General features: G+C 44.4%; 1 protein-coding gene across 13 annotated transcripts in view; it reads left to right on the forward strand.

The window, feature by feature from the left end:
* LOC139423081 (ubiquitin carboxyl-terminal hydrolase 25-like) overlaps positions 1-22,871 on the forward strand; it is a 53,045-nt gene extending 30,174 nt beyond the window's left edge. For 4 of the 13 annotated variants that reach the window (XM_071174712.1, XM_071174713.1, XM_071174716.1 and 1 more), the window contains exons 12-26: positions 14-109; positions 1,418-1,582; positions 1,760-1,989; positions 2,081-2,151; positions 2,361-2,589; positions 3,392-3,631; positions 3,829-3,971; positions 10,049-10,285; positions 11,414-11,509; positions 11,912-12,090; positions 12,973-13,051; positions 15,798-15,877; positions 16,377-16,500; positions 18,541-18,733; positions 22,047-22,871. In XM_071174712.1, the coding sequence (XP_071030813.1) occupies positions 14-109; positions 1,418-1,582; positions 1,760-1,989; positions 2,081-2,151; positions 2,361-2,589; positions 3,392-3,631; positions 3,829-3,971; positions 10,049-10,285; positions 11,414-11,509; positions 11,912-12,090; positions 12,973-13,051; positions 15,798-15,877; positions 16,377-16,500; positions 18,541-18,733; positions 22,047-22,219 (2,335 nt within the window). In that variant the 3' untranslated portion in view covers positions 22,220-22,871. The remainder of the gene's footprint in view (positions 1-13; positions 110-1,417; positions 1,583-1,759; positions 1,990-2,080; positions 2,152-2,360; positions 2,590-3,391; positions 3,632-3,828; positions 3,972-10,048; positions 10,286-11,413; positions 11,510-11,911; positions 12,091-12,972; positions 13,052-15,797; positions 15,878-16,376; positions 16,501-18,540; positions 18,734-22,046) is intronic. The other 9 variants (XM_071174715.1, XM_071174714.1, XM_071174718.1 and 6 more) reach the window with 4 other exon arrangements.
* Positions 22,872-26,970: the final 4,099 nt, after the last annotated feature.

The raw sequence follows: 26,970 nt of genomic DNA on the forward strand, positions 1-26,970 counted from the left end.
TGTATTTCGTCAGGTATATGGACAGGAACCGAGAGATCACCAGGATTAAACGAGAGGAGATCAGGAGACTGAAAGAGCAACTGACTTTACTTCAACAGCGTCTGGAGAGGTACAGTAAACTGAGCTAGGCTGTCACACACACACACACACACACACACACACACACACACACACACACACATGCGCGGGGGGGGGGGGGGGGGTAAACCATAAAGAATTATATAACTATTTATTGACGGAACGGTTTGGGTTTTCACTTTACCTTCTACAAGGGTATTTTAATGTTTGATTTCTTACATTAAAATAATTCCTTAATGACAAAAATGACGCTCAACCATTTTTATAGTAATAAAACTGCTAGCTAACTTTCTAGCACAACAAGTCAACAACTTCAGGAGGGCAAGCTTGCCAAATAGATCCCTAGAAATCGTCCAACTACCTCTAGGGACAAAAGTAAGAACTGCAATTGAAGCCAAAAATATAGAGGATAATAATTATTCTCCATAAATGTAATGTTTTTTTAAAAATGAAATGGAGGCATACTAAGACGAAATAAAACGTGACACTGTGTACGGTTACATGCACACACTAATGCAATTATTGTGGATAGTCAGATTTAATATAATAGTTTATTTAAAATGTTAATATGATTTTGGGCCTCCCGAGTGCCACAGTGGTCTAAGATGTCACTACAGACCCGGGTTCAATCACAACCGGCTGTATCACAACCGGCCGTGATCGGGAGTCCCATAGGGTGGCGTACAATTGGCCCAGTGTCCTCCTACTGCCATAATCCGTTTTAATATTGAATTATTAGTGTGCATGATGCAGGACATTAAGAAGTTTTATAAAAATTATTGAATGGAACAAATAACTGTAAATGGTAACCATTCGTTGAGTACCAGATTTTGATTCCTATGTAATGTTCTATAAATAAGACGGTCAGTTTTGTCCTCCTATTATTTTTTGTGAAAGTTTGGTTGAGCAGTATGGAGAAAGCCTATTAAAACCACTACCCATACAGCATATTTAGAAATGTTATTCAGAGACATTATATACCATCAAAAATATGAGATATTTTGATCATATCGCCCAGCCCTAACACGTATACACCTACACACACACCTCTGTTTACTTTCTTACATTGATAAACTATCAAAATGACTGGTCATTCCCTAGCAACAGTCATAGCTACAATACCCACTCCTGGAGACAAAACAGAACAGTGTAATCATTAACGGCTTATTTTATTTCTGGCATTGTTGGTATGTACAATATGTCCCCAGCAGTCACATTCTGTTCAGAATTTCATACTTTTGTAATGCATTTAACATTTTACAATGCTGGTATGGTGTTTATAGAGGCTCTTTCACTTTAGTCTTTCATCCTCTCTCTTCCTTCACTCTCTCTCTCCCAGGTATCTGAGCTATGGCTCTGGTCCCAAGAGGTTTCCTCTGGCAGATGTCCTGCAGTACGCCATGGAGTTTGCCTCCAGTAAGCCAGTCTGCACCTCTCCCTTGGAGGACATCGACACGTCAGCACCACCCGGTGGCACAACGGGGCAGCTGCTGCCTGCTCTAAGGCAAGTCATGCAACACCATGCAGCTACAACCGCTCCTTGTGTCAGGATTTAAGTGTACATGTTTCTGATACATTTTTCCCCCCAGTAATTCTGTCTGATTGAACTGTTAAATAAGTGGGATTCAGAAGTACAGAGTTGTGGTTTTAACTTCACACTCGTCCGCACCTGACATTACAGCACAGCCGAACAGGGTCCCTCCTGCACCCTTCCAGAGGGTTTGTCCCCCGCCCCCACCCAAGCTCCCTCCACCCAGCAGAGGGTGCCCATCCACAAGCCCTTCACCCAGTCCCGACTGCCCCCTGACCTGCCCATGCACCCAGCCCCACGCCACGTCACTGAGGAGGAGCTCCGGGTGCTGGAGGGCTGCCTGCACCGTTGGAGGAGTGAGGTGGAGAACGACACCCATGGTACGAGGTCTTGTTTACCTCCATCTGTCTCATATGCTCTCAAGCACACAAATATCTTAATTCTAATGATGGGTTGATTTTGCTTCTCCAGATCTTCAGGGCAGCATATCCAGAATCCACAGAACCATCGAGCTGATGTATTCTGACAAGTCCATGATGCAGGTAAGAAATGCCCTGCCTAAACCCGACGAACCACCTTCACACAAAAAAACAAACATTTTTCACTGGCTGTAATACTTAAACACCAAATGGAGGTGTTATTGTCTTGATTTGAGAGCACTCACATTTAACACACATTGAGTTAACACAAATCAGGGGATTGCATTGGGTTTCTGGTCACTCCATTTTTTTCCCCCCCTGCTGGCTACCAGGTTCCGTTCCGGCTGCATGCGGTGCTGGTGCACGAGGGCCAGGCTAACGCTGGCCATTACTGGGCCTACATCTACGACCCCCACCAGCAGCGCTGGATGAAGTACAACGACATCTCGGTCACCAAATCCTCCTGGGAGGAGCTGGTCAGGGACTCGTTCGGAGGCTACCGTAACGCCAGCGCCTACTGCCTCATGTACATCAACGACAAGAAGCCTTTCCTCATAGAAGGTAGCAACCGCTCACTGTAGATAAATATATTTATTTGGCTTTTGCCTTTCTTGTTATGGTATACTGTATTTTCTTTGTTCTTGAGTTAAAAAGCAGTAATTGCAGCTCTAATCACTATCCTTTCAGAGTATGTAATTAGGACATGGGCAAGCTTGTTGGTTATTCTTAGGGCTGTTTATGCTGTACCTGCACAGGACTTTCCATTTCTGAGCATGTTTATAATATACTGTTAAAGGAATTTAATTCCAATATGGTCATCAACCAATTCAATTAAAACACTCTGCCCATTTCTAAGAAACTTATTTGCATAAAATGGACAGAGACCAGTCTCAAAATCAATCAATAGCGTTTATTCTCGAGAGTACTGATCATAATACAACGTACATTGGTTTATATCACATTTCGTCATAGCGTTTTGAATGCTGCTCTTCCTTCTCTCCGATACAATGGCAATATAGTTCACAAGCCTTCCCACATTGTTTAACAGGTGGCAGACAATCTACTACAAGCCCAAGGTCTCTCCCCTCCCTGGGTAGAGACAGGATGTCCTGTAAGGAGCACAGCTCCATTAGTTTCTAACAAGGAACAGACAGTCCTAATTCTGGACGTACACTACACACATTACATTCAGTATTATGATTATAATAAGATTCATACATCCATACAGTAACATAGTAGTATTCTGTTTAGTCATAGTTCTGATTTAAATGTATACATAATTTAGTAATTATTCATAAAAATCCCTTAACATATACACCTGGTGACTGTAGCTGACTGCCTGGTTGTGTTTGTGTCTCTGCAGAGGAGTTTGATAAGGAGACGGGTCAGATGCTGAGTGGTCTTGATAAGCTCCCTTCGGACCTGAAGGCCTACGTGAAGGAGGACAATGGCCTGTTTGACAAGGAGATCGAGGAGTGGGACACCCTGCAGGCACGCAAGGCCCAGCAGGAGAAGCTGGCCCTGGCCGCAGCTACTGCAGCAGCAGAAACAACAACATCCCCTCAACCTATGAGCACAGAGCCCAGTCCACCAGACAGCTGGGGTGAGGACTAGGGGTCTTCTCTGGTTACGCCTTGACCAAAGTTTCTGGACGTGTAAAATTAACATTTCCAGGCCAGCACAGTTGGGGTGAACTGGCACAATAGTGTGTAAATTATATTAGGCAGATTGAAAAATGTCATGAGTCTGAGACTTGTGCTTCCACTGCAGTGTTGGTTTATGTGTTTGTGGTTCCTCCAGGCCCTCAGCAGGACCCAGAGTACATGGAGCAGCCGTCCCCCACAGATGACTCCAAGCACCTGCAGGAGGACACAGAGAGGGCCATCTCCAAGGCTGCAGCCGAGAAGCAGGAGGAGAGGAGCCCTGAGGGACTGCTTACTGCAGTAAGACCAAACATCTCTCACACACACTGTCACGTAGAGTAGGCCAGAAGGCTATACTGGAAAACCTAACCGCTATCAAAATAAAAAAGATGGCGGCGCCGCAAAAGTTCTTCTGTGCAAGGGTGTTTATTTACATACTGATTCCGGAACAAAAACAACCGTACTGCCATCAAACATATATAATATACCTTATGGGCCAGCTAAAAACAAAGCTACCCCACCCACAGCTCAATCCAAAATGCCTCCCCATGAACTGAAAGAGAAGCTCCTTTTGTAGGGCTAGCCCCTCTCAGAACAATTAACCCTAATTAATTAAGCAATTAACTAGTCAAACCTACATTTTCCATTTACTAAACATACTAAAGGATATACATTGCAACACATTTTCTAAACAATATCACTACAACATTTACAAAATTACATCACTACTGACGGTGTCTTTTTTAATATGACCATTTACATTAATGAGCCATTTGGGACAGGCACTAGAAAGTCAGCCCAATTCCCTTAGCTCGGGTCCTTATCCAGCATACCCGGAAGCTACAGAGAGAGAGGAACAGAACAAACAAACAACATAGATAAATAAGTATAATACATATTACTTATATTACAAATGAACACTGACAAGTGTGAAATGTATGTACTATGACAGAAGTTAATTTGTGTGTCGACCCACATTGTTAACTTATCTTATAACGGAGCAGGGAGGAGTGATGAATGTGTGCGTGCGTTAAAGAACCAAATGCCGCCCTCAACCAGTGACGGACTTCTACGTCACATTACCTTCCTACTCTCCTGAAGCAACCAGGTTCGGGAGCCTTGTCACGGTGGACTACCTATCGTTTTCTTTTCCTGCCTTGTGACAGACACAGAACCTAAAGCTCTAGATACCACCTGGTCACACGAGAATTTTGGTCCTTCATGGTCTGGATCCAGGTCAGGGCTCTGTGGTCTGTGTGCAGGTCAAATTCCCTCCCAAGAAGATAGCCTCCGTTACTATCTAGGGCCCACTTTATAGCCAGGCACTCCTCGATTGTAGAATACCTGGTTTCCCTGGGCAACAGCTTCTGACTCAGGTACAGCACGGGAAGCTCTTCTCCTGGCTCTCCTTGGGCCAGTACAGCTCCAATTCCCACAGCCGAAGTGTCCACCTGCACTAGAAATCTCTTCTGAAAATCAGGGGTCTGGAGAACAGGGAATGAGCAGTTGTTTTTTTAGTATCATGAAGGCTTCCTCAAACTCCTCAGTCCACTTCACAGGGTTGCTGGTCACCTTTGAAGTGAGGTTGGTCAGAGGGACAGCGATGGTCAAACTGCGGAATGAATTTCCGGTACCACCATTGCCAGTCCTAGGAAGGACTTCACCTGTGCCTTGGTTCTGGGTTGAGGGCTGTTCCTGATGGACTCCACTTTGTCCACCTGAGGCCGAACTTCACCCTTACCCAGCTGGTAACCCAGGTACTTTGTCTCCTGTTTTGCCCACTCACACCTCAGGAGGTTAAGCGTGAGGCCTGCATCATGGATCTTCCCCAGGACTCTGCTAAGATTCTGTATGTGCTCCTCCCAGGAGTGGCTGTAGAACACCACATCGTCCAAGTAAGCAGCACAGTAATCATCAGTCCTGGAGGGCCTTGTCCATCAGCCTCTGGAAAGTCGCAGGGGCCCCATGAAGGCCAAACAGCATGACCTTGAACTGGAACAGGCCCAATGGCGTCCGGAATGCAGTGTAGGCCTTGGGTTGTTCATCCAGAGGCACCTGCCAGTACCCTTTGCAGAGATCCAATGTGGTGATTTAATGAGCTCTACCTATTCTCTCCAGTAAGTCATCAATGCGGGGCATGGGGTAGGAATCAAACTGGGAGATGGCATTCAGCTTGCCCATGCAGACGCGCAAAGACCCATCCTTCTTTGGGACAATGACAATAGGGCTGCTACATTCACTTGAAGAGGGCTCGACAACATCCATTTCTATCATGGTGTGGACCTCTTCCTTGAGGGCTACCACCAGCCTCTCAGGCACACGGTAAGGATGCTGGCGGACAGGGTTCTGGCCAGGCTTCAAAGGAATGACGTGTTCTAGGACTTTGGTTCTTCCTGGTCTGGGACTGAAGAGGGCCGGATACTTGCCAAACAGCTGCTTCAGCTCATGTTGCTTGTTTTCTTCTAGGTGAGCCAGTATGACCTCTGCTCGTCCTTTTTTGTGACCCCATCCAACTCGTCTTCTTCTACTCTGCGGACCAGAAAGGACTTTCCCTTGGAGAGTTCCTCTTTCTCCTCCCAGGCCTTGAGGTTCACATGATAGGCTTGCTTCTTCTTACCCTTGTCCGAGTGCAGCACCTCGTAGGTCACCGGGCCCATCTTCCTCCCGATTAGGTACGATCCTTGCCATTGTGCAAGGAGCTTGTTGGTAGACGAGGGAAGGAGGAGCAGGACTTTCTGTCCTGGCTCAAACTCTTTGTGGCGAGCGTGCTGGTCATACCCTCTCTTCTGGGCCTTCTGGGTTTGCCCTAGCTTCCTCTCGGTACCACTCCAACCGGTCTTGCATCTGGAGGACGTACTGGACAATCCCCTGTCCTGAGGTAGCTACTGGGGAACCTTCCCAGCAGGTCCAGTGGTCCCTGCACTGGCCATCCATAGAGGAGTTTGAATGGCAAGAAACCTGTCGATGCCTGAGGCACCTCCCTATAAGCAAAAAGGAGAAAGGGTAACCACTTATCCCAGTCTTGACCAGTGTCAGCCACAAACTTCCTCAGCATGTTCTTGAGCGTTTGGTTGAATCTCTCTACGGGCCCATCCATTTGGGGATGGTAGGAGTTGAACCATCAGTCGCGAGGTGAAGTTTGTCCCTTGGTCCATCAGGATTTCATCAGGGATTCCTAAATGAGAGAAGAGCTGAACAAGAGCACTGATTATTTTTGGTGTGGTTATGGAACGGAGTGGGAAGGCTTCTGGGAACCGGGTGGCATAGTCACAGATCACCAATATATACTTGTAACCTGCGCTACTCTTCTCCAAGGGTCCAACAATGTCCATTGCAATTCTCTTGAATGGAGTAGAGATAACTGGCAGTGAACATAGAGGAGCCCGGTCAGACATATGGACAGCACTGGTTTTCTGGCACGTGGGGCATGATTTGCAGTAGGTTTGTACATCAGTATACATGGAGGGCCAAAAGAAACGGGAGCCTAAGATAAGACCTATGTTGCCCTAGGTGACCTGCGCATGGAACTGTATGTGCAAGGTTGAGAACAAGTGGTCTACAGGTAGATGGCACCACCAACTTCCTGCTATCTGCCTCTGACCCAAGGTAGAGTATGTGGTTGTCTACCATGTAAATCTCCCCCACATGAAGATTGACAAGGCCATAGCTGGGGACAGTCAAACAAACATTTCAAGGTTGCGTCAGACTTCTGCAGTGTAGCAACATTTTGCGTAAGATCCCATTGCACCTCTAACCCAGACACATCAGCAACAGGTACAGGGGTTCCCACATACTTCAAGACGCCGCTGGCGGTGTGACTTTCTGGGCCCTTTGGTTCCCCCTCGCACAGACTATTACACAAGTCAGACAGCGGTTGTAAACCAGCTTTGGCCTGGGCACGAGTTTCAACTGAACATGACACCTGAACACCAGACTGGCAAACTGACTGCTCATATAGCTGACCCCCCACACTTCACAACAGATCAGAGAGTACAGGCACATCCCTCCCCAAAATCATCTCATAAGGTAGCTTCTCCTTTACCCCAACTTTTGAGGAGGTATTTCTGACTGTGGGCTGCTGTGACCGGTCACCATGAACACATTGGATCAGTATCTGATGACCGTAATCAATATCATTAGCAGGTACATTACCTTTTCTGATCAACGACAGGGACTTTTACCATTCACTTTTACAGGTACCAAGCCTGACCCTTCCCGAATCTGTCTATTCTGAACACCATCCCCCTCTCTGGGTACATAACAGTAACCTGAGAGCTTGGATTTACGTAGCGGACACATTGAAGCTTTGTGCCCCTGCTGCCGGCAGTAAAAACAGGTCAGACCCCTCCCATCAGAGCGAACTGCATGATCCCTTACCTCCCTCCTCCCAGACACATAACCCCCAGAGTTACCTCCACCATCTCTGGCGTCGCCGATGTCCCTTGTCTCTGAGACTCCTTGGAGCGGGTGCTGCAGGTCGTGGTGGGCCCCCTTTATGTGCATTAAGGTACTGCAGTGCAAGCTTGGCCGCCATAAGCCCATCCTTGGGCTCTTGCCCTTGGGCTCTTCTCTTCACCAGCAGCGCTTCCTTCAAGCCCTTGTAGACATTGGACAGTCCCTCATCAAATGCTGTGTAAGCCTTTTAAGGCCTTGCCAGTGAGCAATGGGACAAGCCTGCAGGCCCACTCTACCTCTGGCCACTTCCACGTCTTGGCCATGCGCTCAAACCTCAGCAGGTAGTTTTCAATGTCCTCCCCCTGCTGGTATGAGGGCATCTTTGGCTCCTTCCTCAGGAATGCTGGAAGATGGACGTTAACACTGCTGGACTAGTCTCCTGGTGCTGGGGCTGGCCTCATTACTGCTTGGGGATCCTGCTGTGGAGTTGAAGTCCCTGCTGCGTTGAGCCTTTGTCGTCCTGGTGTTGGCAGACCCAATCTTGGGCTCTCACTGACGAGTTCCGCTTGGTGAGGAACTGTGAGGATAGATTGGCGTAGACCCTGGAACTCCTGCTTGAGGTCTTCGTCCCTTCTCTCAAGGCAGGTGAACAGTTGCTGGAAAAGGGCTACCATTGTTGGGTGTGGTTCTGGTCCCCCAACTGTTCCTTCAGTCAGCTGGTCTTTTATGGCTGTATCTTCTGGTTCAACCGGTAGCTCAAACGGTTCTGGTTGTGTTTGGCCCCTTGGTCGGGCTCCTAGTTTCTCATACTTGACCTCTTCTTCACCAGACGATTCCATGGTATTCCACCCCAGTTCAACTTCAGGTACCGTTTCTGACAGTTGATGCTGCTGCTGAGAACGCAATCCTGTATGCATTCCTTTACCTCTCTTGTTGGAATTCACTGATTTGCGGTGCGCCATCCCACCACTGCCACCATATGTCACGTAGAGTAGGCCAGAAGGCTATACTGGAAACCCTAACCTCTATCAAAATAAAAAAGATGCTGGAGCTGCAAAAGTTCTTCTGTGAAAGGGTGTTTATTTACAAAGTGATTCCGGAACAAAAACAACCGTACTGCCATCAAACATATACCTTATAGGCCAGCTAAAAACAATACTACCCCACCCACAGCTCAATCCAAAATGTCTCCCCATGAACTGAGAGGTTCCTTTTATAGGGCTAGCCCCTCCCCTCAGAACAATTAACCCTAATTAATTAAGCAATTACCTAGTCAAACCTACATTTTCCATTAACTAAACATACTAAAGGATATACATTGCAACACGTTTTTTAAACAATATCACCACATACCATTTACAAAATTACATTACTACTGACAGTGTCTTTTAATATTTCCATTTACATAAATGAGCCATTTGGGACAGGCACTACAAAGTCAGCCCAATTCCCTTAGCTCGGGGCCTTATCCAGCATACCCGGAAGCTACAGAGATCGAGAGGAACAAAACAAACAAACAAACAAACAAACAAACAACGTGCTCATCCACAACATAGATAAGTATAATACATATTACTTATATTACAAATGAACACTGAGAAGTGTGAAATGTATGTACTAAGACAGAAGTTAATTTGTGTGTCGACCCACATTGTTAACTTATCTTATAACGGAGCAGGGAGGAGTGATGAAGTGTGCGTGCGTTAAAGAACCAAATGCCGCCCTCAACCAGTGACGGACTTCTACGTCACACACACACACACACACACACACACACACACACACACACGCTCGGACGCATACACCTCCTAACCACATTAACCACTACTCCTTCTACGCTTCTGTTACTGAACCACGTAGGCCTACCCCACAACCCCAGTTAAAGTTCTTCATTTCCCCCCTTTTCTTAGTTTCTCTTTCTGTTTAACGTTGCCCACCATGCCTCTCGCTCTTTCTTGTTTGTTCTCTCGCTCTCTCCACAGTCCAGTGGAGGGAGTCTCTCCCCACCCCTTCCCCCCAAACCCCAGTCCGATGTCCAGGTGAACACTGAAACCCCCCTCGCCCCTCCCTCTGACCCTCAGCCTGTGGATCCTTCCCTCACCCCTCCCTCTGACCCTCCCATGGAGGATGAGCCCCTTTCCCAGCGTACGGTAGAGGTTGCCATTCCCCAGGTGGGAACCTTTGTCATCGAGTCAGAGGAGGGGGGGTACGATGATGAGGTAGCGCTCGACACTCAGCTCACCCAGCTGACTCTTCTTTGATGTGCTGAAAAGTCTCTCTGCCTGTTTGGTGATTAGAATGAGGACATGTTCTCCTCTTGGCTCTTTTTATAGGGTTTTCACACTTGAGTAAATGTTCATTTAGAGCAGTCTTCAAACCAGAGTCCTGGTTGGCTCCGGGCAAGTTTCTCACAGTTGGCATTTTCACCAAACTTCTTGGCAGACCAAGATAGCACTGTTATATTAGACTACAGTCAGTGTACTATCCTAGAAGATGAAACTAGCCTTGGGCTAGCTTTAAAAACATATTGTGTGAAAAGCCTATCCCTGTCAAGCCTACCTGCATCTAGCAACAGAAGCACTCTCTTCTATACAAAACAGAAGCCTTCGGTTCTCATCAGAGATATATGGACATACATTTCACCTAAACATTGACTCAATTCTCTGGAGAGTTTATTTTTAACTGCATCTCTGCAGCAAATGTGAAAAGTAAATGTGATTTGCACAGTTTGTATTACTATTGCCAACATAATTTTTGATACATAGTTGATACATACTAAACTCTTGAGGGGAAAAGAAAAGTACAAGTTGAATAATGTAAGCGCATCGTCTCACTGCTCCTAACAATAAATGATTTGGTTTTGCTTGGTTTGGCATTTTATAGTAGTGTGTGGCGAATAATGTTGTCAAAGTGCTGCAGTAGAATCAATGTTGTTTAGTTTCAAACCACCTCAGATGGACCATAGGCTGTCTGTACCACAGTATGACTGTCTGTAGGGACTGTCAGTAGGGGCTGTCTGTACCATAGGGACCTTGATCTTCACAGGGCTGTCTTTCAGAGGCCCTACTTCATAGACAGACTCTCCTTCATAGGACAATTTAAGCATGTACTTTGTCCCTCACATGACAGGGGCTGTGTATGTACCTCACAGTAGTAGAATAACTATTAACATATGCATGGACTGCTGAGTGATGTACGGTATGCTCGTCGTGACAGAGTTGCATGGCCCAGGGCAGCTCAAATAGTGCTGTGCCAAAAAGGTGTATTTTTTGGGGGGCTCTCTCCGATGAGTCCAATGGATCTATTTTCTACTGTTGTAACATGCTTCCCCTCCTTGGCTACTGCAGGCCATGATGACTCCAAACATGCAGGGTATTATAATGTCCATTGGCAAGGCCAGGAGTGTGTTTGAAAAGCTTGGGCCTGAAGCCGCCTTCTTCAAGGTACATACATCCAGATCCCATTTCTCTTTCTTTTCTCTTTCACTTCTTTATTTATTCACTCACTATTTCACTGCATGCCTCTCCACAACCATCCTCTCATCCCTTTTTACCTGGCATTTCTCCATCTGATCTTTTTGAGTTAGTTGTTCTTTAGAAAAGCATCTTCCAGAAGTGGGATTTGAGATTAATTTGAACAAAGCAAACTTGAAACCAATCTTTGAGTTTTGGATGAGAAGGATAATGATGATGATGATGATCTTGACAACTCTTACACGGAAGACACTAGTTTTGTCTCCTGCTGCTGTAGATGTTTGTCAGTGTTGTAATATAGGCCTACACTCTGAAGTTCTAATGCTTATTGAGCCTACCATGTCCATTCACCCCATGCTTTTTGTTTTTCAGGCTATTAAGGTGGAGTACACCCGTCTGCTGAGGTTTGCCCAGGAGGACACGGCCCCGGAGAATGACTACCGTCTGCAGCACGTCATCGTCTACTTCATCCATAACCAGGCCCCCAAGAAGATCCTGGAGAGAACCCTCCTCATGCAGTTCGCAGACCGCAACCTAAGCTTTGACGAACGGTCTGTATGGGTTACACCACCATGACCGTCTTATCTTTATTAAAATAGTGGTTAGAATCGAAAGGTTGCTAGATCGAATCCCCGAGCTGACAAGATAAAAATCTGTCATTCTGCCCCTGAACAAGGCAGTTAACCCACTGTTCCTAGTCCGTCATTGTCAATAAGAATTTGTTATTAACTGACTTGCCTAGTTAAATAAAAAAATGTAAATAAGATAAAACAAAGACAACACCAGATTATTACCGCTGAACTTCCCAAATTCACCAGCAGAGGGTAGCAAAAAGCAAAGCCTTTGAATATGTTATATGATTTGAAATGACCTGAATTGGTTTATGAAGTCAACTATAGCTTGATAATGTTTGTTAGATTTATTCCAGTAGGACAGCCTTACAGAACTTTTATAGAGTTGAAAATCTTTTGTATTTTGCACCAGTGTAAAACATCCTACCCTGCCATATATCCAGCTACTTTATAACTTTGCCCTTTTTGAGGACTAAAGAAGAACATCACATTTCTCTGGATAAATCACATCTCTTCTAATGTCTCAAAGTTCTTGCACATGCACTGAGATGTTTGTGGTAATCGAAATTCTTGAATTCATTGATTCAACTCTCCTCTTCTGAGCGGTATAATTATGTGGTCTCAATAAGAACCTCTGGAAAGGAGGAACGTCTGGTTAAGTAGTAAGGAGTGATTCATTGGGCCTGTATTTCACGTCCGCGAGACCACGTGTAATATTTAGTCTCCTGGAGTAGCTAGTACTTCACCAGTACTCATCGTACCACTGCCAAGCTGCTGTAACATCACTCTCCCTTTCTCTCCGCTTTCCTCTTTCTCTCTCACTTTCCCTTTCTCTCCATTCCCCCCTTCTCTCTCTCTCAGGTGTAAGAGCATTATGAAGGTGGCCCGTGCCAAACTAGACCTTGTTAAGCCAGAAGAGGTCAACATGGAGGAGTATGAGGTCAGCGTTCTGCAACACTCTGGTTTTGACTGGTTTCAAATGTTTGGTCTGGTACATACAGTACCAGTCAAAAGTTTGGACACACCTACTCATCCCAGGGTTTTTCTTTATTTTTACTATTTTCTACATTATAGAATAATAGTGAAGACATCAAAACTATGAAAAAACACATGAAATCATGTAGTAACCAAAAAAGTGTTAAACTAATTCTTCAAAGTAGCCACCCTTTGCCTTGATGACAGGTTTGCACATTCTTGGCATTCTCTCAACCAGCTTCATGAGGTTGTCACCTGGAATGCATTTCAATTAACGGGTGTGCCTTGTTAAAAGTTAATTTGTGGAATTTCTTTCCTATATGCGTTTGAACCAATCAGTTGTATTGTGACAAGGTGAGGGGGTATACAGAAGATAGCCCTATTTGGTAAAAGACCAAGTCCATATTATGGCAAGAACAGCTCAAATAAGCAAAGAGAAATAGTCCATGACTTTAAGACATGAAGGTCAGTCAATCATGGAAAATTTCAAGAACTTTGAAAGTTTCTTCAAGTGCAGTCGCAAAAACCATCAAATGCTATGATGGAACTGGCTCTCATGAGGACCGCCATGGGAAAAGGAAGACCCAGAATTACCTCTGCGGCAGAGGATAAGTTCATTAGTTTGCTTCGGAGTTCAAGTAACAGACACATCTCAACTGTTCAGAGGAGACTGCGTGAATCAGGCCTTCATGGTTGAATTTCTGCAAAGAAACCACTAATAAAGGACACTAATAATAAGAGACTTGCTTGGGCCAAGAAATGAGCAATGGAGCAATCTGTCCTTTGGTCTGGAGGAAAATGTGAGAATGTTGGTTCCAACCGCCATGTCTAAGGGATTTGTGAATATTCTATAGCAATATAGAGTGGGAAAGCGGCCGTGCATTTCGATAATTAATAAACACTGCCGTAAATAAAACCGAAATAAAAACACCTGTCTTATCCGGGAGTAGAGTCTATGCAGACTGAGTGCACCATTGCCAATCAGAGAGCTACATTAGGTCTACATGCAAACAAACAATTTGCTACAAGGGCCTGCCATCATTCACTTTGATCTGGACTGTGTGTTTACAGGCAGTTGCAACAGCGCAAATTTGAATCATTAGAACACATTCTGCAAAAGCCACAAAATACACTTGAATTGTAAGGCCTCTTACATTTGTGAACTTTACGGTCCTATTGGCCAAACAACCTACCTTTTTATGGTTATCTTTTACTATATGCACATTAACAAGATCAACCACTAATGCTAGGCAGAGCAAGATGAGCTAAAATCTAAAGAAGGATCATTAGTTAAACCCTCAAACTTTTTCAGCTAGTTGGCTGTCAAAATTGCACCTGCTCGTCCTTCTGCAGCTTGCCTGCCAATACATGCGTCGTCCCAACCAAGCACCAAAGCTAACTGGCTAAGGTAGCTAGCTACTTCCAGACACAAATGAGAGAGCACGTCACTGAGCATTTTACTCGCCCTAGCAGAGCTGTTTACATGTTATATAGAGCGTTCGTGAGGAACTAGTACTTTTTTTGCCTACGTTTACTGACACCGGTCATATTCAGCGGGTCTTACTGCATAACAGTCGTTCAGAATAGCTAGCTAGTATAGTGATTCACATTTCTTGCTAGCTAACAAAATGACACATGCATCTCTAGCTGTGTAGCCACTGAAAAATGATATGAGGAGACAGTCAGTCACTGCATGTGTGGTTCCCACCGTGAAGCATGGAGGAGGTGGTGTGGGGGGTGCTTTGCTGGTGACACTGTCGGAGATTTATTTAGAATTCAAGGCACCCTTAACCAGCATGGCTACCAGAGCATTCTGCAGCGATACACTGCCCCACCTGTTTTGCGCTTAATCCCACTATCATTTGTTTTTCAACAGGGCAATGACCCAACACACCCCCAGGCTGTGTGAGGGCTATTTGACCAAGAATGAGAGTGCTGCATTAGATTACCTGGCCTCCACAATCACCCGACCTCAACCCAATTGAGATGATTTGGGATGAGTTGGACTACAGAGTAAAGGAAAAGCAGCCAACAAGTGCTCAGCATATGTGGGAACTCCTTGTTGGGAAAGCATTCCAGGTTAAGCTGGTTGAGAATGCCAAGAGTGTGCAAAGCTGTCATCAAGGCAAAGGGTGTCTACTTAGAAGAATCTAAAATATATTTAGATTTGTTTTAAAAAATTGGGTTACTACATGATTCCATGTGTTATTTCATAGTTTGATGTCTTCACTATTATTCTACAATGTAGTAAAAATAAAGACCTTTCAATGAGTAGGTGTGTCCAGTTAAGTCAGTCAAGATTCTTACTTACAATGACGGCCTACCCTGGCCAAACCCTAACCGGGACGATGCTGGGCCAATTGTGCGCCGCCCTATGGGACTCCTAATCACGTCCGGTTGTGATACAGCCTGGAATCGAACCAGGGTCTGTAGTGACACCTCAAGCACTGAGATGCAGGGCCTTAGACCACTGCGCAACTCTGGAGCCCAAATGACATGAGATGATCGTGTGCACAATATTTAGCATTAAAGTAAAAGGTTTAAATGATTATAATCTCTACATTTGAGCTGATACCACTAACCCTTCTATCCAATGGAAAAAAAACACGGATGTGATGTTAATCTTCAATGTTAGATCCAAATGCTCCAGATCCGTCCTTAAAATCCTTTAGAGCTCATTTATGAACCTTTGGCCCCTACATTTTTCCCAGATGTGGCATCAGGACTACAGGAATTTCCGCGAGACAACAATCTTTCTGATGATTGGCTTAGAGCTGTTCCAGAAGAAATGGTGAGACTCTGCTAATTGGCAGGACTGTTATTACATTCTGCTCTCCACGATGCAGAGCTTCTAACTCGTGTCCTTTTATTACTTTAAGCGTGAACTGATATTCTTGAACCATTTCTGTATTGAATATATTGTTTTGAAAATAAGAGATTGAAATACTCTCTGTAGATGATTGCATTATTAATGGTAGGACCTGAACTTCCTATAGTCACCTGCAGAGGGCAGCAGATCCCAGCAGATCCTTCTGGAGCATAGAGCTCAGTCTGGCATTGATCAAGATGGTTGTTCATGTATTTGGTTATTTCTTCTGTTAATTCTCCCTCCAGTACATCCGTTTTTAAATCCTCTATGAAAAAAAGCCTGATAGTTCCTTCTCTAGTTTCCTTTTGTAGACACAGCTAAACCTGATTTGTTCTCTGCTGCCTCTCCTTGTGGTTAAGTTTGTACCACCCTGATGCTTCTATAATGTATCTTACTCTCCTGTGTGTCTGCTTTTCTGCAGCTTTGTGGAGGCCTTGATGTACCTGATCTACTCGTACCAGTACAACAGAGAGCTGTTGGTCAAAGGGCTGTACAGAGGTCACAACGATGAGCTCATAGGTCACTACCGCAGAGAGTGCCTGCTGGTGAGACAAACATCTATCACTCACAATCATACAACTGCACTATTGCAAATCTCTGTCAGCAGTTGATTTTATTTAGTTAGTAAGTTCATGTAGGATTTTCTGATGCTAGCAGGTTTAGCATTTGATACAGAAACTTTTTAAAGAGACAAAGTTGCAGCCTAAATGAGAGCAAGTGGTCGGAGTTAATCCATAGTGTTTTAAAGATCATCACAAGTTTCCAGTCAAAACAATAGGTCACCATGGAAGTAGTTAAGTCATTCTCTTTGAAAATGAACACCGCTATCGTCTTATCAGCAAGGCTGTCTGTCTCTGACCTCCTAACTCATCCTTGCCTTCCCTTGAGTCATGTTGACTCAGCCAAACTGTGATGTCGACCAAGATCATCCCTCCACCCAATAATCTCTAGGATTGATGCAAGGCTTGTTCCTGTTCTCGCTGAGATATTACATTGTCTTTTTTATTGCCCATAAAGATTCCCACAGAACTTTTCTCAGCAAATGCTCTTGGTGTGGGGGAAAGATCCTAATCTTTTCAATATTCTGATCAGACTACAGCTTCACTTTTGTTTTTCATATCCCATCTCCAAGCTATTTGTTAGGGCTTAGATGGAATGATTCCCTGGTCGGTCAGATCAAGCTGTGACTGGTCTGGTATGAACCGGGAGAGAAAGAGGGGTAACCCTGATTCTCCTCGGTTGGCCCTGTTGCTGATCCTGCACTCAGTAACCCTACACCGGCATTGTGCTCCTAATGTAATCATCCGAGTGGGAATAGGAAGCAGTAGGCCCAGCAAGTGTAAACACATTACCAGGAGACATGGCTGTGTCCTGAGCTAACCTTGGCTCTGCTCCTTCAGGGCTCCGCTAGAGTTAGCAACCATCTCAGATCTCCGGCCAGAATGAACCCCTGGCTCCCACTCCAGCCCCGCTCCCTCAAGCCCCGCTGTTTACCTCCTTCTCTGTTTTAATTGAAAACACTGCTGACATTGACACATTGTGAACCCCCACCAAGTCTCTCTGGTTCCAGAATGGCCGTCTGCATCTGTGTAAGGTACCCCAGAGCTGAGGTCAGGGAGTTTCTGTGTCAACAGCATTGCAAGGCTTAGCTAAGGCGAACATAGCAAAGTGTCTGTGTGCATCATGTAGTATGTCACTGCCCACGTCAGTACCACAGGCCTGGAGAACATCCTCTGACATTGACAATGTCTGTGGGGATGGGTGACTACCAGATAGTGGTCATTTATATATTCTTTATTTAACTAGGCAAGTCAGTTAACTTGTTATGGCTGCAAGTCAATCACACTTCTGTGAAATCAAACTGTCCACTTAGGAAGCAACACTGATTGACAATAAATGTCACATGCTGTTGTGCAAATGGAATAGACAACAGGTGAAAATTATAGGCAATTAGCAAGACACCCCCAATAAAGGAGTGGTTCTGCACGTGGTGAATTTGATTTCCGTTGATCATTTTTGTGTGATTTTGTTGACAGTTTTGGAAACTTTAGAGTTTTTTCTATCCAATACTACAAATAAAAACAATATGCATATATTAGCAACTGAGACTGAGGAGCTGGCCGTTTACAATGGGCATCTTTTCATCCAAGCTACTCAATACTGCCCCTGCAGCCATAAAAAGTTAAGAACAAATTCCTATTTACAATGACGGCCTAGGAACAGTGGGTTAACTGCCTTGTTCAGGGACAGAATGACAGATTTTTACCTTGTTAGCTCGGGGATTCGATCTAGTAACCTTTTGGTTACTGGCCCAATGCTCTAACTACTAGGCTATCTGCCGCCCCCAGCAATGCAAATGGTCTGTGTCTTACCTGGGCTGCAGCCCCTCACACAGAGGTGGTCTCTAATGTAAAATACATATACATTAATAACATAGGAACATGTAATACCTGGCTGTCCTGTAAATCTGTTTTGACAGAGTAGCTAATACTGGTAAATTTGTTAGCATACCACTTCAAGCTAATCCCTAGCATATGAAGCAAATACATAATTCATCGATCTATATGCATGTGCTTTGCCCATAGAAACTGAACGAGAATGCGGCGGGGATGTTTGAGTCTGGTGAGGAGCCGGAGGTTTGCAATGGGCTGAGCATCATGAATGAGCTGGTGGTGCCGTGTATCCCCCTACTGCTTGTCCACGACACAGAGAAGGACCTGCTGGCTGTGGAGGACATGAGGAACCGCTGGTGCTCCTACCTGGGGCAGGAAATGGAGCGTGAGTTTTTGTTTGTTTTGGATTATTTTTAACCCAAATTTGAAGATTAGGGGACTAATCTACCAAGAGTCTAAAAAAGTCATAGGGCAGAGGGACCAAAGAGCATTTTCACACTACTGACCCAGCTGTACTGTACTGTGCTGTATGTACCCATAAAACATTGTAATATACGATGCTATCGCCCTATTGTGTTAAAGCTTTTATGATCGGCCTAGTAGGAGGATGGGTTATTGGCCATTTTTTGTTTTTGTTTCAAATTTGACCCCCTTTTCTCCCCAATATCGTGATATCCAATAGTTAGTAGTTACTATCGTCTCATCGCTACAACTCCCGTACGGGCTCGGGAGAGACGAAGGTTGAAAGCAATGCGTCCTCCGAAACACAACCCAACCAAGCCGCACTGCTTCTTAACACAGCGCGCATCCAACCCGGAAGCCAGCCAGCTGCGATGCAGTGCCCTAGACCACTGTGCCACCCAACCCGGAAGCCAGTCAGCTGCGATGCAGTGCCCTAGACCACTGTGCCATCCAACCGGGAAGCCAGCCAGCTGCGATGCAGTGCCCTAGACCACTGTGCCACCCAACCCGGAAGCCAGCCAGCTGCGATGCAGTGCCCTAGACCACTGTGCCACAGAACGATGAAGCATAGCCTTCCGTCATGAAGAGAGAAGGCAATATAGGCTGTGTTTTTTTAACCACAAGATAGTTAAAATAATAATAAGCGAGCACGTAGATATGGCAATTTTCACGTTTTCATAAATTCTTAGAATGTTTGGTAATTACTAAGGCATTTGTGAATATTCTATAGCAATATAGAGTGAGAAAGCGACCGTGCGTTTGGACAATTAATAGACACGGTAGGAGTTTATGCAGACCGAGTGCACCGTTGCCAATCAGAGAGCTACAGTAGGTGTTCATGCAAACAAACCATTTGCTACAAGGGCCTGCCATAATTCACTTTGAACTGGACTGTGTGTTTTATGGGTAACAGTGTAAATTTGCATCATTAGAACGCGTTCTGCAAAAGCCACAAAATACACTTGAATGGATTTCTGCAAATATGTAGCTAAATGCCATGGAAGTCCTCTTACATTTGTGAACTTTACAGTCCTATTGATCAAACAACCATAAAAAGGTAGGTTATATTTTACTATATGCACATCAACTAATGCTAGCCAGAGCAATATGAGCTAAAATCTGAAGAAGGATCATTAGATAAACCCTCAAATTTTTCAGCTAGTTGGCTGTCAAAATTGCACGGATAAACGATGGGGAATAGCCTGCTCGCCCTTCTGCAACTTGCCTGCCAATACATGCATTGTCCCAACCAAGCACCCAAGCTAACTGGCTAAGGTAGCTAGCTACTTCCAGACACAAATGAGAACACCTCACTGACCATTTTACTTGCCTTAGCAGAGCTGTTTACATTGTTATATAGAGTGTCCGTGACCAACTAGTACTTTTTTTTTTGCCTACGTTTACTGACACCGGTCATATTCGGTCATATTCAGCGGGTCATACTTTAAAAAGAATTCATGCTATCTGCATAACAGTCGTTCAGAATAGCTAGCTAGTAAAGTGATTCACATTTCTTGCTAGCTAACCAAATTACACGTGCATCTTTAGCTGTGTAGCCACTGAAAAATTATACGAGGAGATAAGTCAGTCACTCACCCTCTCCAATGACATGACGTCCTAGCTAGATGGATGCGCTAGCATATTAACCACATTATGATTGACTTGTGATCATTGCCTTTGCTAGTTTGATTGTATTGACATTCCCAGCCTTAGTTACATTTCTGTTTCTGTCAAAAATATTTAGTCATTGGAACTGACAGTGGAACTGAATGGAGGCAGCAAACTATGTACCAGGCCAGCTGTGATTTGAAACCTTATAGCAGTAGTTTTTGGACTTCCAAGAAATGTATTGGTGAATTATATTAATCATGCATTGAACTGCATTGCTCTATTCTGTCAACAATGCCTTAGTGTATGTCATGGAATGTTGAGTCAAATATAACCTATTTTGAAAACTTAAAGTTGGTTTTGTAAGCATAAACTGGGAATTTTATATTTTTGACTGATTTTATATGATTGTCTGTTTCATATCTGCAAAGTAGCTAAAATGCTGTCAGTTTCACTTTGAGTGTCCATTATTTTAAAAAGTATAGGCTTAGGCTATAGCCCATGCATCTGACAGAGACGGAGAGAAACAATATTTTCTGACTGGGCATTTTGCGCCGCTTTGGTGGAATTCTCCGCTCTGTCTGGCCTACATTCAAATCAAATTTCAAATCAAATTTATAAAGCCCTTCTTACATCAGCTGATATCGCAAAGTGCTGTACAGAAACCCAGCCTAAAACCCCAAACAGCAAGCAATGCAGGTGTAGAAGCACGGTGGCTAGGAAAAACTCCCCAAATTCCTCTTCTCTTGCGTTCTGTAGGCTATATAACATATTTATTGAAATAGCCTATAGGAATAGGAAAATTACTCTGAATGTCACTTGTGTAATGCCCTGCTGTGCGCTGCGGGACTGTTTTTTTTTTTATTGCCCGGCTCCAGTCAAGTTCAAATAGGCTAAACCATCATCTGTCACATCACGATGTTATCACCATCGACAATGGCTGTCAATCATCGTCGATAGACGATGCTATTGTAATATCGTCTTGCCCTATTAGTTGCTGGAACCGGTAGTTGCTGGAACCAACAATAACATATCTGAGGCAACACAGTACGGTTTGGGCTAGTGCAATAATGTGAAAAGAGTACAAGAGCCTAGAGGCAGGGGGGTTTGATTTTTGGTACTGGAGATCTGTTGGATGATTGGTTGTTTTTCTGCTGTAGTTTAATTTGGGAGTTACATGGAACATGGTCAGCGACACGGTCAAATTAGTTGATATTAGCAGCGAGAACAGGCAAGCCATAACAACCAGGGATATACCCACTTTGTGTTGGCAGAATGTGACCCAAATTGTTAGTTCAGAGAACGTGGTTCAGTGGAGTTCTAGCCTCTACTCCAAGAAAAAGTTTGATTGGTTTTCAGAAAAGTGACCCAGCAGCATCTTCTTAGAAGAACTACAGCCAACCCTGGGTGCCTCATCTTGTTTTCTCAATCTGTGTTTTCCTAGAGGAGCATGCTTACAAAGAGCTTGTGCTATCACACTGAAAATATGTAGCTTATGATTTATCTGTTTGGTAACTGGATGTGACTCTGAAGAGTGACGCAAGCAAGGACTTTGAAATAATAACTCTCTCCAACTCTTTCTTTTTCTCTCTGCCCTCTCTGTTATTGTTCTCCCCCTCCTGCTGCAGCCAACCTGCAGGAGAAGCTGACTGACTTCCTACCCAAGTTACTTGACTGCTCGACAGAGATAAAAAGCTTCCACGACCCTCCAAAGCTGCCCACCTACTCCACTCTGGAGCTGGTTGAGCGCTACGGCCGTGTCATGGCCTCCTTGAGCCGGGTGCCTGCGGACGGGAGATGAGCTGAGGGGGCAGAAGCCCCCTTCACAGTCCCACGGCCCCCTCAGCACCCAGGCCACTCACCAATGGAACTCTTTTAACCCATGCCTTCCTTATAAACCAGGGGTCACTCGCTATAGCTGTTACTCCTCTATCTCTTTTGCTGCTATAGGTTTTATCATTATAATAATTATTATTTCAATCCAATTTAAGTAAAACGCAACAGAAATGAATGAACAGACAGTTGGAAAAGGAAGAACAGGTGTAGATGAAATGGCGCTCTTGCAGTGATTGAAAGCCAGTGCATGCTGCTCCAAGCTTTAAATGAGGTGGGGTGTTTTTTTGTTGTTGTTCAGTTTATGTCCCCTCCCACCCCCATCCGCCTCTTTCTTAAAGCACCCCTTCTCTGCAGAAGAATGGGTGCTCTGCCACCAGTTTGGTACAGTATTATCACATTTTTGTTTTTGTTTTATTTTTCTAAAGGAAGCGACAAAATGAGAACCTTGAGATTTTATCAGCGGCTTTAAGTATCTCAAGTGGGTCTGTGAACTCTGGACTGCACCAGAATGAGAAGTTTTAAGTGCTGTGGTAGACAGCCATGGACACTCTGTGGCTTGTTAATAAATCAAGATAATAAAATTTTATTTATGGCCCTTTTAGGCCAAATACATCGTTCCTTTGTCTGATGTCCCATGTCTTTATTTCTGCACTAACACTGATATGATGCAATCATGTATTACACGGCTGTTAACTGTGTGAATGTAGAGGTAACTGCCAAAATAAAGGAAACACCAAAATAAAGTGTCTTACAGGTCCAATTCAGCCATTTCTATCTCAATATCAAATCATTTCTGGGTAACAAGTAAGTTGCTGTGATTTTTTAAATTTTTTTTTAAATAAAATTGTCAAAATAAACCATAGCTTTTCAGCAAAGAGCAATTTCTCAAGCAAGAATTTAGCTAGGACTGTCTGGGAGTGGACTGAGTGTTGAGGGGAAAACTGAAAACTACAGTTGAAGTTGGAAGTTTACATACACTTAGGTTGGAGTCATTAAAACTTGTATTTCAACCACCACAAATTTCTTGTTAACAATCTATAGTTTTGGCAAGTCTGTTAGGACATCTACTTTGTGCATAACGCAAGTCATTTTTCCAACAATTGTTTACAGACAGATTATTTCACTTACAATTCCAGTGGCCAAAAGTTTTGAGAATGACGAATATTAATTTTCACAAAGTCTGCTGCCTCAGTTTGTATGATGGCAATTTGCCTATACTCTAGAATGTTATGAAGAGTGATCAGATGAATTGCAATCAATTGCAAAGTCCCTCTTTGCCATGCAAATGAACTGAATCCCCCAAAAAAACATTTCCACTGCATTTCAGCCCTGCCACAAAAGGACCAGCTGACATCATGTCAGTGATTCTCTCGTTAACACAGGTGTGTGTGTTGACGAGGACCAGGCTGGAGATCACCCTGTCATGCTGATTGAGATTGAATAACAGACTGGTAGCTTCAAAAGGAGGGTGGTGCTTGGAGTCATTGTTCTTCCTCTGTCATCCATGGTTACCTGCAAGGAAACATGTGCCGTCATCATTGCTTTGCAAAAAAAAGCACTTCACAGGCAAGCATATTGCTGCCATTGAGATTGCACCTAAATCAACCATTTATCGGATCATCAAGGACTTCAAGGAAATCGGTTCAATTGTTGTGAAGAAGGCTTCAGGGCGCCCAAGAAAGTTCAGCAAGCGCCAGGACCGTCTCCTAAAGTTGATTCAGCTGCGGGATCGGGGCACCACCAGTACAGAGCATGCTCAGGAATGGCAGCAGGCAGGTGTGAGTGCATCTGCACGCACAGTGAGGTGAAGACTTTTGGAGGGTGGCTTGGTGTCAAGAAGGGCAGCAAAGAATTCTCTCCAGGAAAAACATCAGGGACAGACTGATATTCTGCAAAAAGTACAGGGATTGGACTGCTGAGGACAGGGGTAAAGTCATTATCACTGATGAATCCCCTTTCCGATTGTTTGGGGCATCCGGAAAGAAGCTTGTCCGGAGAAGACAAGGTAAGTGCTACCATCAGTCCTGTGTCATGCCAACAGTAAAGCATCCTGAGACCATTCATGTGTGGGGTTGCTTCTCAGCCAAGGGAGTGGGCTCACTCATCTTTTTGCCTAACAACACAGCCATCCAAGAACAGTTTGGTGACGAACAATGCCTTTTCCAGCATGATGGAGCACCTTGCCATAAGGCAAACGTGATAACTAAGTGGCTCGGGGAACAAGACATCGATATTTTGGATCCATGGCCAGGAAACTCCTCAGACTTTAATCCCATTGAGAACTTGTGGTCAATCTAAGAGGTGGGTGGACAAACAAAAACACACAAATTCTGACCAACGGCAAGCGTTTTTGTTGTTGTTCAGTTTATGTCCCCTCCCACCCCCACCCGCCTCTTTCTTGAAGCACCCCTTCTCTGCAGAAGAAGAATGGGTGCTCTGCCACCATTGATTATGCAAGAATGGGCTGCCATCAGTCAGTATGTGGCCCAAAAGTTAATTGACAGCATGCCAGGGCAGATTGCAGAGGTCTTGAAAAAGAAGGGTCAACACAAATATTGACTCTTTGCATCAACTTCATGTAATTGTCAATAAAAACCTTTCACACTTATGAAATGCTTGTAATTATAATTCAGTATTCCATAGTAACATCTGACAAAAATATCTAAAGACACTGAAGCAGCAAACTTTGTGGAAATTATTTTGTCATTCTCAAAACTTTTGGCCATCACTGTACACTAAGTTGACTTGGAAAACAGTTTGGAAAATTCCAGAAAATGATGTCATGGCTTTAGAAGCTTCTGATAGGCTAATTGACATAATTTGAGTCAATTGGAGCTGTTCCTGTGTATGTATTTCAAGGCCTACCTTCAAACTCAGTGCCTCTTATCGTGACATCATGGGAAAATCTAAATAAATCAGCCAAGACCTCAGCAAAAAAAAATGTAGATCTCCACAAGTCTTGTTCATCCTTGGGGGCAATTTCCAAATGCCTGAAGGTACCACATTCATCTGTACAAACCATAGCACGCAAGTATAAACACCATGGGACCACGCATACATCACACCGCTCAGGAAGGAGACGCATTCTGTTTTCTAGAGATTAACGTACTTTGGTGCAAAAAGTGCAAATCAATCCCAGAACAACAGCGAAGGACCTTGTGAAGATGCTGGAGAAAAAGGGTACAAAGTATCTATATCCACAATAAAACGAGTCCTATATCGACATAACCTGAAACGCCGCTCAGCAAGGAAGAAGCCACTGCTCCAAAACTGCCATAAAAATGCCAGACTACGGTTTGCAACTGCACGTGGGGACAAAGATTGTACTTTTTGGAGAAATGTCCTCTGATCTGATGAAACAAAAATAGAACTGTTTGGCCCTAATGACGATTGTTGTGTTTGGAGGTAAAAGGGGGAGGCTTGCAAGCCGAAGAACACCGTCCCAACCGTGAAGCACAGGGCTGGCAGCATCATGTTGTGGGGGTGCTTTGCTGCAGGAGGGACTGGTGGACTTCACAAAATAGATGGCATCATGAGGCGGAAAATTATGTGGATATATTGACGCAACATCTCAAGACATCAGTTAAAGCTTGGTCGCAAATGGGTCTTCCACGTGGACAGTGACCCAAAGCATACTTCCAAAGTTGTGGCAAAATAGTTTAAGGACAACAAAGTCAAGGTATTGGAGTGGCCATCACAAAGCCCTGACCTCAATCCTATAGAAAATTTGTGGACAGAACTGAAAATGTGTGTGTGCGAGCAAGGAGGCCTACAAACCTGACTCAGTTACACTAGCTCTGTCAGGAGGAATGGGCCAAAATTCACCCAACTTATTGTGGAAGGCTACCATAAACGTTTGACCCAAGTTAAACAATTTAAAGGCAATGCTACCAAATACTAATTGAGTGTATGTAAAGTGACCCTCTGGGAATGTGATGAAAGAAATACAAGCTGAAATGAATTATTCGTTCTACTATTATTTGGACATTTCACATGCTTAAAATAAAGTGGTGATCCTAACTGACCTAAGACAGGGAATTTTTACTAGGATTAATTAAATGTCAGGAATTGTGAAACTGAGTTAAGTATTTAGCTACGGTGTATGTAAACTTCCGACTTCAACTGTACCTGTTATTGGCAGAGATGTTTGGATCTGTCTTTCCTATGGGTCTGTTACCTAATTTACCGCCTGGTATCACCAGGCATGGCAAAACTTGTGTGATCACGCTCTCCATAGCCGATGTGAGCAAGACCTTTTTAAACAGGTCAACATTCACAAGGCCGTGGGGCCAGACGGATTACAAGGACGTGTACTCGGAGCATGTGCGGACCAAATGGCAAGTGTCTTCACTGACATTTTCAACCTCTCCCTGACCAAGTCTGTAATATCTGCATGTTTCAAGCAGACCACCATAGTCCCTGTGCCCAAGGAAGCGAAGGTAACCTGCCTAAATGACTACTGTCCCGTAGCACTCAGGTCGGTAGCCATGAGTGCTTTGAACGGCTGGTCATCGCTCACATCAACACCATCATCCCGGAAACCCTAGACCCACACCAATACGCATACCGCCCCAACAGATCCACAAATGAAGCTATCTCAATCGCACTCCACACTGCCCTTTCCCACCTGGACAAAAGGAACACCTATGTGAGAATGATGTTCATTGACTACAGCTCAACGTTCTACACCATAGGGCCCACAAAGCTCATCATTAA

This window comes from Oncorhynchus clarkii, chromosome 12 (assembly GCF_045791955.1).
Source record: "Oncorhynchus clarkii lewisi isolate Uvic-CL-2024 chromosome 12, UVic_Ocla_1.0, whole genome shotgun sequence".
Classification (NCBI taxonomy): Eukaryota; Metazoa; Chordata; class Actinopteri; order Salmoniformes; family Salmonidae; genus Oncorhynchus; species Oncorhynchus clarkii.